A 10,436-nucleotide genomic window follows, 5' to 3' on the forward strand; every position below is an offset into this window, starting at 1 on the left:
AAAAAAAAAAAAAAAAAAAAAAAAAAAAAAAAAAAAAAAAAAAAAAAAAAAAAAAAAAAAAAAAAAAAAAAAAAAAAAAAAAAAAAAAAAAAAAAAAAAAAAAAAAAAAAAAAAAAAAAAAAAAAAAAAAAAAAAAAAAAAAAAAAAAAAAAAAAAAAAAAAAAAAAAAAAAAAAAAAAAAAAAAAAAAAACGATGAAAATTGATTTTCAACTTTAGAACAGTTGTATGTGGGTAGCAAGTGATGGATTTAATTAAAAGTTGATATCAACAAAAATGATGATCCGTTTCAAATCAGAAATATATTGGAATTGAATTTTTCCGTTTTTTTGTCCGATTGCAAAAAGGCACCTTACTTTTGTTGGTATTCTGATTATTCTGAAAATAGTCTTCAATTTTTTAGCTCACAGAGGGATACTCCTCTTGATTTTTATAATTTTTTGCAAATGCCCATGTCTAATGCTATTCACCGTTCCATTGAGGATTTTTGAAAATAGATACACTAATAAAAGATGCCTCATAAAGTTGATTCTTCAATTACTCAACTTTTGAAACTTAAAAGTGTCATTTTATAAACCTAATGATCAAATTGCAATGATTTCCGTTTCTAAAGGTACTAATACATGTATTTCCATTCTTACATACTACTATTCTTACTACTACTACTACTACTACTACTACTGCTACTACTACTACTACTATTACTACTACTACTGGTAGCATTACTATCAACATTACTATTACTACTACCACCACCACCACCTATTACCGCCACTACTTAAGAGAGCAAAGTTTCGTTAATGGTGTTATACATGTCCTTGAAAAGTTGATTTTTTTGTTCTTTAATTAATAGTATATCATAAACATGGTGAACATTGGTGACAATTTTAAAGGTTTACAACTTGTAGGTATCGAGAAATTAAATAAACAAAATGAGCCTTACATTACTCCCCTACACTCCCTAGATCCATTTTTTTTAGTAAAAAATTTCCGGTTATTCATATTGAGAATAATAATCTCGGTTCTCCTCCTACCCTCATCCAAACCCAATCCACTGGTTTCCTATGACATGACAAAGATGTGGAACGCTATATAAATTCCCTTCTTTAACATAGATGGTTTGATTACCTCGAAATCCTTCACCCCCTTCGGGATGAAGAAAAAATTGAAAAAAAAATTGGATAGCGGTGAAAAATAATGGGGTAGCGGGCTGATGCTTTCTCGAGGTTTATCTCGCGACACAAAGCATTTTCCGCATTTATTTTCTCGATATCTAGTTGCGATTGTTGGTTTTAAAAATTTATCGGATGGATCAATACATTTTCACTGTGATTGAAGAGAAAGATTTTTTTTTCCTCAATATTTCCATCACACACGATTGGCATCCTCAAAAAACGATAAATGGAAAAAAATACATCCGTTTGAATAATTGCAAAGTGGATGTTTTACTTGTTGAACTGATAAATAGAATAGCCAAATTTTTGAAAGGGGTTGTGAAAAAAATGATTTTCGCGTCCGTTGGTTTCTTCTCCCAATAAGGACTGGGCAATGTTGGAAAAAGTTGGCCTTACTATTATTTATTAGCTGTTATAATAATGTATTTAACCTTTTTTTCTTTGTATTGTGAAAACTCCACTGTTGTATAACAACATTGAAAGATAGTAGTTATCATTTGGATGCTGAAGAAAAATGGAAAATAGTGAACGGCTTTTATCATTAATGCAGTGGTTGAATAATTATATGGTGTGTTTGTAAATAGTACACTATTCATTTGAACGACAAAACAGTAAAATGTAACTTATATAAGCTTCACGCAATGAGAATGATCGAGGAACCTGAAAAGATATATTTATAGGGGAATTGTGCGGAAAATTAGTGCTTAATGATTTTTGGTGGTAAAGGTAAATAAGCCTTAAATATGTCTTGAATTCGCCGTGAATGAAAAATGATGTTGGGGAAAAGTAATAATTGCCAGAAATCATTGAGAAATAATACTAAGATTGAGATAAGCTCCTTCATCCACAATGAAATTCAACTATCCATACAAAGCAATGGCAAAAAATGATAAATATTGGACATGAAATTAAGTGATATTTCAACAGCTCCTGGGAGGAATAAAACGAGAGAAAGAAGAAAGACGAAATTTTTAGTAATAATAATTACTCAATAAATAGGATGCTAAGTCAAGTGCAAATTGGAAAATGTGTAAATTCATCCAATTCATTAAGGAGGAAGAAAATAAAACTAGTCGGCTTAAGTAATAATAGAATATGAGAAAACCTTAATTTATTAGCCACGGCTGATATGNAAAAAAAAAAAAAAAAAAAAAAAAAAAAAAAAAAAAAAAAAAAAAAAAAAAAAAAAAAAAAAAAAAAAAAAAAAAAAAAACATTCATGTTGACTCGAAGAACGAATGTGAGTAAAATAAATACTCAAGTAAAATGCACTTGTCTTCGTTGTATCTGCAGGGTGGCCCGGGACAGTACTATTAATAAAATTTTGTAGATTATAGGGACAACAAGGAACATTTTTCATCTGCAAGCTGCTAAATTAATCAGAATTTTCAAAGGAGATAAAAATTGAAAACAATTTCTCAAAAAGAGACTGAAAATTTAAGTCCGTCGGGTTACCCGAAAGAGCTTCTCGTACATTGTCTCGAGCTGCCTTGAACCGAAAGTGCATTACTCTAAGAAACGTAAAAAAATGGTAAAAATCTTTAGATGAAAATTGAAAATGCAGAACAAAAAAAAATCCATGTGTGAAAGTTTCCACGCCTCGCGGTATTAATATTTTACGCGTGGAGTTGACTGAATATATTAGAAAAATTACAATGAGGCATGAATGAAAAAAAAATGGTATATGCGCAGGTCAAATGCTAAATTATATTGACCAAAATTGCAATACCATATAGCTTAAGGAATAAACAAGGGGTTATGAGAATTGTGAGTAGCTGCGGTGAAAAATTGTCGGCAAACTTTTATAGGCATACCATGATGCAATATAAGAACTAATTAACCAGTAGATATTAAAACTTTCACAAAAAGAAATGTTGAAATGATATAACGTAATGAAAAAAAAAAAAAAAAAAAAAAAAATTAACATGGAAAAAGTAAATCAACGGTGCCACGTGTCAATTGTTCGAAATTTAATGTCTTCTTCTTTTAGCATTGAAATACAGGAATGAAAAATTTCAATGTCTATTGCAACTATGGGAAAATTGTTTTTCAATGGAGGATTTTTTAGATTCTACAATTTCCTCCGTGGTGCAAATGAATAACAATAAAGAAAAAGACGATAATAGTGCAATACTTATTGATATTAATGCTGCAATACCACTCAATTGAAAATTATATAAAATATAAATGTACATTGAAACGAATATTTATTGAGCAAATTTAGTATTACTGAGTAGTGCAATTTGTACAAAGTATCTGAAGATTATATGAGAATCACCCAAGGAAAAAATAGTTTATTTGTAGTGTCTATGAAAAACGAAAATAACTCGAGAGTAGCGAAAGAAAAAAAAAACATTGAATAGAATTTTTTCTGGCTGAAAAATTGATATTTTATTATTTTAAAAAATGTTTCCTCAATTCTTTTTTACGATTATGAACACAGTTCATGTTATATATCAGGGATTAGACTAATTAGTATGGAGCTGTGTCGAAAGTGACGGAATAATATAATTGGAATAATAATTTAGAAAAGCATAAAAATAAATATATAAATAAAACTAAAAAACAGATAAGGCAAGGTGGTGATAGTGGTGGCAAAATGAAGGCAACAATTCATTGATACAAACAACTGGGAGAGAATAAATTTAGAAAGAATAATGTGATAGTCGCATAAAGTTAGTTTCCTTTAAGCGTCGCAATAATGAATAATAATAATGAATAATAATGAATAATAATGAATAATAATAATAATAATAAGTGTTCTGCGAAATAAACAAAAGAAAAAGAAAAAAAAACACAAATATTCCTTGTCAAGTGAAAGGAAAAATAAAGATGAATTCTAGAAAGAAGTAAAATGGAGAAAATGATTGCGGGGTATTGTTTATCACCTTGCCGCGTCAATTATATACGTCGTGTCCATACTGACTCAATTATTGTGTACTATATATATTCGACAATATTGATGATTCTCTTACTACATGAAATAAAAAATCCATTCATTGATTATTATGACGAAACATATTGGGGGAACATTGTTTTGTGACATTCCCTTTTTTATTGAGGTTATTTCATTACGCTATAAAAAAAAAGAATTACAGTTGATCAATGAGAAATGAATCTTTATGAAGACAACATTGCTAATTATATTTCCCCATAGATTTATTACCACAAATGGTTGATACAATACTGAATCATAAAAATACTCATCTGTTCTAATTATAATACAGCACTTGTTGTTTCTAAAATCATTCCGATCATTTAGTCTTTAAGTACGAGAATCAATATTTCAAAAACTTGATGTCCAATCATCATATGAAATGAAGAAAAATTAATAATAACAAAAACAACTGTAAATTGTACCCTGAATGACAGGAGAAGAAAAATCTTACTCTCCGTTATTTTTTACAATCATCATTTGGTAATTGCATATTTCCCATGTGAAATGATGATGAATTCGTCAGTTTCGCCTGATTATTATTATTATTATTTTTGTTTTTATCTACGGAAAACAAAAACACTTGGATTGTTTCACTGGTTCCTGCATACGTCTCGTAAATACTTTCAATAGTTGACAGTGCACCCTATGAATGGAAAAAGATTAATAACCTTTGGAATTTGGAAAATTCTGTGAGATTAATTTAATAATTAATGAACTTTTACATTTAATTGATTTTTTTTCACACCTGATTTTCACATCAACATGTTCGAGAACTTCTCCATCACAATTCCAAACACTAACAGTTGATCTTGTATGGCTGGTACTGATGGTATCAGTTGAGGACAATTGTGGAAAAGCTTGAAATGTAAACTCACGTGCTCGATAGACTTCGACAAATGGAAGATCGTACTGAAATTTTTATTGATCTGTCTCAATAATGATTGAAAAAGCCAAAGTGGAAGAGAAAATGCAGAAAAGCAGGCGAAAATGGAAAGCAAAAAGTATACTCATCTGAATCAGTATTAATTTTATAAAATTCAATAAATGACCAACTTCTGGATCAATGTCTTTCAAAATTTTGCAATAAATAAATAAATAAATAAAAAATCAAATCATATTATTTAAAATAACGAGAGAGAAATTATGAAATTTTCACATTCAATTTTCGGGCTTATTACAATAACGTCCTTACTTTGGATCGGATTTGAAAAAAAAAAAAAAAAAAAAAAGTAAATTTGCATACCACATTTTTTTTTTTACTGCTTAATCTCCATAACATTCGGATATTATTCATTAGCGATGTATGTCGGACTAGAATGATGTCAAGACAGCCATCCCCTATGTGACAGTGTGGACTGAATCCTTGTGGACATTTTGAGCAAGCACAGGAAACATTAGCACCGTTAACCATAAAAAATTTGCCCCTGACTGTTAACTTTCCTTGTAACATATTTCAAAATTACCCATAGATTGGTATGCAAAGATTAATAAATGTAACTTTTATATGATTATTGAAAGGTAATCTCACTCGATATTTCATGGTTTCTTTTTTCATCATCACACGCATGACTTATGCATCGACCACAATTTTTCATACATCGAGTACTTGCAGCCGGATGACAAGGATCAGAGAGCAGCTCAATTTCCCCTTCGTAGCCTTTGTTAGCAATAATTTTTTTAAAACCTGAAAATAATAGAATAGTTACAATTGCTATAAAATAGAATGGAGTAATTTCAAGTAAATTAATAGAAGTATTACCAGAATAATCATATCTTTGAGGACCCATCCATCTGAATTTTTCACTCTCTTTAACAACATCACCTAGGTAACCATAACTCAATACACTAGCATATAATCTGTGTAAACTGTGATTCCCATGTACAGAAGATAGATCTAATCCAGCAGTATCGCCGAAAATAATGTGTATAACACAAGTTTGGACATCGGTTGTTCCATGAAGACTATAGGCAAGAGTGTCAGTACTTCCACTAGGTATTATACCCACGGGAATTAGTGGTTGGGGTAAGATAACGTTTGAGTCATTCGAATCAACTTGGAGATCGTTGGCCGTTCTCAAAACCAGCCCATTGAACAATTCCGCGAAGGTACCATCACCGCCAACACAAACGATTGCCTGGAAATAATGATAATTATTACGCTTGGACTGTTGAATTTTGTTTGTTATTTAATATTTATTCCACTGTTAAACTCATTAAACATTGTGTTTATTAAATTTTTTTTTTCTTCAATTTTAAGAATTATTACCTGAAAGCCGTCTAAATTTGAATTGAGTATAATGTCTTTGATATGACCAGCCCTTTCAGTCATAATAGCTTTCGTCTCTATCCCCGCTATTCTCATGAGAGGTTGAACTTCTTTCTGCCATATTTTTTCACCTTTTTTCTTTCCTCCATATGGATTAACGAATACAAGAATCTTTCGGGGACGGCAAGAGATATCTACAAATTGTTATTAATATTTATGCATTATTCAAATGAGGTAGTCCTCATTAATCGAAATGTATAAACAATAAATTTTTTAGATCAGGCTCATCCTCTCAGTCTCAGATATATCTATTCTATGTTGTTGTCCACTTCTCATACTCATATTCATTACTACCAAGTTGGATGATGGGATTTATTTAATTGCCCTTGATCGATTCGAACTTGATTCTCATCTGAGTTATTATGTAAATTGTTCAAAACTTACTCAGAAGATAATTCCTGATAGTTTTTACCCATGAAGCAACTTGTCTTGAATCGGTATGGTACATAACAACGGTATGATGACTCCATCGATTGTTTGGCCCTCGCGCTGCATAATGCAATATGAAACTAGTGGGTGACGATGGAAGAGCAGTGGCAGCATTATTTTTCCCTCTTATCCAGCTTTCAGGGATATAATTGTCACCATAGTTCACTGCTAATGCATCAGTCAAAGGCAAAGTCCATCTAGCTAAGAAAATTAATATCATATTTGCTGATGAAAATATTGAAAATTTTTTTGTTCATGTTATATCAATGTAATGTATTCTAGCAATATACTGTAGATACTGTAGAATAAATGAATAATACCTAGATATAATGAAATCTATAATGGTGAGAATTGTGAGTTAATAATGTGAGACCAATATAATACTAAAAAAAGCATTAGTGGCCAAATAACTAATGTTTTTTTTCTGTTTATTTATTCTTTCATTACATTTGAAAAATTTAAATAAATGAAGAATTTTAATTTTCAGACAATTTACCCATTTTTCTTCTTTCTTTCGTTATTCTGTGCAGTCATCGAAAATAAGAAGGAAATTAATCCAACTAGGAGTGATTACATGAAAATATGTGCTGAAAGAAGCATATGAAAATTTGATGATAGAAAATGAATAGACTTTTCAGAAAATTACATGCCAACAATACCTCCTGTAAACCACGATTCATGGTCTTAATAGATCATCCTCTTTCTCTGACCTATGCGTATAATAAATTCTTCCTATACATACTTGAATCACGAATTATCCAAGTGAATTTTAAAGAATTCATATGTAAGGAAAAAATTAATGGTATGGAGAAAAGTGCAGTGAAGGTCAACAGGTAAGTGAAGGTGAACGGGAGGGGTGGTGTAGATTATTGGGATGTCCTTGAAAAACTAGCAACTCAATAAGTCACGACTCGATAATGAATAGCTCAATTACATAGTTATACTTTTTGAATTGTAACAATAGCTTATCCAAGTGAATTCGCAATAATTACAATTATGATCGGACTTAGTCGTTGTATAACTAATAAAAAATTATCAACTTTCCGTACAATGCAACGTGTTTACCGGTTTTCACTCTTAAATCAAACCAGGGGATAAATAATTTCGACAATATAAGAGTACAATATGTGGGGAAAGCAGCCCTCAAAGCTTCGCATTGTACTGAGGCAAATTGATTTGAATGAAATATAAACCACTAAATTATTGAGTAAAGAAAAAAAATTCAAAGTCAATTATAAAATAATATTGAAAATAATTTACTTGAAATTGAAGGTTTCCCTTCCATTTGTATGTAAATTACTCACTGTAAGGTGATTTTTCTGTTTCCCAGATGAGGGTGCCACGGTGAAAATACACCCTACACCTTTTTTTTTTAATCACAAACGTATTTAACAACACGGAAGCCGAGGAGTGCCCATACTCCATTGTTCTTGGTTTTATCACACTTCCAATAGATTAGTCAAATTTTTCAGTGTATTGTAGTGTTGTAGGGTTGCTTTTTGTCTATATTATGATGATGGTTCATTGGATGTATTACAAGAAGCAATTTTTGTATTGCATTGGAGATTGTATGTCAAAGCTTCCATCCTCACGTTATTGATCTGGCAAGATTATAGCAGTATGTTCCGATCGAGAGCTATGAGCATACGCAATTGATGATTACTCTATGCACCTTCTGTATTCTGTACGGTATAACAAATCGATTATACAAGTTTTTTATGAGAAAGAGAGCAATATTATTGGTATGATACGGACAGTGTAGTAGTTAATACTCGGGAACGCGTCTATGTACTGAAGTATTTGAGGCTCTTTGCCCATTATTCTCCTTCCAGAGCCTACCTACCCATATCGCATTTACATTTCCCTTTCCCGTCGCCGCTGACCGATGTAATAATTGCCAATCAGCCTGCAGCACAACTATTGTTGGAGCAGTGTTTTTTCTCAATTGCAGTAGTATATGTCCGTTGAAATTAAAAGAAGCCATTTTTTTCTGTATAAAATGCCAAAAGTTTACCCAATTGAGGCAAACAAATAACTATTTTTAGACTGTTCATAAGGAAGCAAATAAATTAATGGCGGTATAGACTGGATAGTGTATCCCACCATAGCGTCTCTTTTTTTTTTTTTTGCTGAGTATGAAATTATGTGCTACATTCACGGCCATTTATTTCACTACTAACAGATACCTCTCTGATATTGACATCAAGAGTACCAGACTCAAAATATAACAACTGCGCAACTCCTCCGTGCATATTCATCATGGCGGCCTGCCACTGGCAGAGGATGGAGGTTTCGGCGTTCGTCCGCAAATTTTCGGTGAGAAAAGGGATAAAACCGGAAAAATACTTATTAATCGTGCAATAATCAGTTAATATTGAGTGCCGAGAATGATTTTATCAAGAAATCAGACTTTATTAGTGCGTATTATTAAGCCCAGACATGTAAAAAGTGCAATGCTAAATTTCGCCATTGCGCAACTCCTCCGCGCACATTCATCATGGCGGCTGACCACTGGCAGGGGATGGAGGTTTTGGCGTTCGTCCGCGAATTTTCGGTGAGAAAAGGGATAAAACCGGGAAAATACTTATTAATCGTGCAATAATCAGTTAATATTGAGTGCCGGGAATGATTTTATCAAGAAATCAGACTTTATTAGTGCGTATTATTAAGCCCAGACATGTAAAAAGTGCAATACTAAATTTCGCCATTGCGCAACTCCTCCGCGCACATTCACCATGGCGGCGGGTCATTGGCAGAGGATGGAGGTTTTGGCGTTCGTCCGCGGTTTTCGGTGAGAAAGGGGATTAAACCGGGAAAATACTTATTAATCGTGCAATAATCAGTTAATTTTGAGTGCCGGGAATGATTTTATCACGAAATCAGACTTTATTAGAGCATATTATTGAGCTCAGACCGGTAAAAAGTGTAATGCTAAACTTTGCCATTGCGCAACTCCACCGCGCACAATCATCATGGCGGCTGGCCACTGGGAGAGAATGGAGGGTTTGGCGTTTGTCTCCGGATTTTCGGTGAGAAAGGGCATTAAACCCGGGAAATTAGTATTAATAGTGCAATAATCAGTTAATATTGATGGCAGGCAGTGATTTTATCAAGNATTAAACCCGGGAAATTAGTATTAATAGTGCAATAATCAGTTAATATTGATGGCAGGCAGTGATTTTATCAAGTAATCAGACTTTATTAGGGCATATTATGAAGCCTACACCTCTAAAAAGTGGAACGCCAAATTTCGCTATTGCGCAACTCCTCCGCGCACATTCAACATGGCGGCTGGCCACTGGCAGGGAATGGAGGTTTTGGCGTTCGTCCACGGATTTTCGGTGAGAAAGGGGATTAAACCGGGGAAATAATTACTAATAATACAATAATCAGCTAACATTAATGGCAAGAAATGATTTTATTAAAAAATCAGACTTTATTATTGCATTATTGCAGAATCGAGACGTATAAAGAGTGCAATGTCAAAAACATCATTACTGTGCAACTTATCTGCGCACTTGTCTGCAGGGTTTGGCGTTCGTCCGCGGATTTTCGGTGAGAAAGGGGATTA

At 32.3% G+C, this 10,436-nt stretch overlaps 2 protein-coding genes across 7 annotated transcripts; one reads left to right on the forward strand and one right to left on the reverse strand.

Moving 5' to 3' along the window:
• Positions 1-4,313: 4,313 nt before the first annotated feature.
• Positions 4,314-9,044, reverse strand: LOC107042240 (ceramide kinase). Of its 6 annotated transcripts, none has more exons than XM_015263208.1 (9): positions 8,709-9,044; positions 8,170-8,547; positions 6,821-7,066; positions 6,377-6,570; positions 5,870-6,245; positions 5,639-5,794; positions 5,354-5,550; positions 4,856-5,019; positions 4,314-4,753 (listed from the first exon to the last, which is right to left on the reverse strand). In XM_015263208.1, the coding sequence occupies exons 2-9, from the start codon at positions 8,288-8,290 to the stop codon at positions 4,672-4,674; spliced, it is 1,536 nt and encodes a 511-aa protein (XP_015118694.1). In that variant the 5' UTR covers positions 8,291-8,547; positions 8,709-9,044; the 3' UTR covers positions 4,314-4,671. The 6 variants fall into 6 exon arrangements, with proteins under 6 accessions (XP_015118694.1, XP_015118693.1, XP_015118696.1 ...); XM_015263207.1 differs by having other exon boundaries at positions 8,621-9,044; XM_015263210.2 differs by lacking the exon at positions 8,709-9,044 and adding an exon at positions 7,362-7,452 and having other exon boundaries at positions 6,821-7,062; positions 8,170-8,258.
• A 592-nt stretch (positions 9,045-9,636) lies between these two features.
• Positions 9,637-10,420, forward strand: LOC107042178 (the record flags this gene model as incomplete). The annotated part of the gene is made up of 3 exons (XM_015263088.2): positions 9,637-9,894; positions 10,037-10,206; positions 10,322-10,420. Coding segments are annotated over exons 1-3 (326 nt in total), but the record flags the coding sequence as incomplete, so codon positions are not given.
• Positions 10,421-10,436: the final 16 nt, after the last annotated feature.

Source organism: Diachasma alloeum, unplaced genomic scaffold (genome assembly GCF_001412515.2).
Source record: "Diachasma alloeum isolate Michigan unplaced genomic scaffold, Dall2.0 Dall_scaffold_00430, whole genome shotgun sequence".
Classification (NCBI taxonomy): Eukaryota; Metazoa; Arthropoda; class Insecta; order Hymenoptera; family Braconidae; genus Diachasma; species Diachasma alloeum.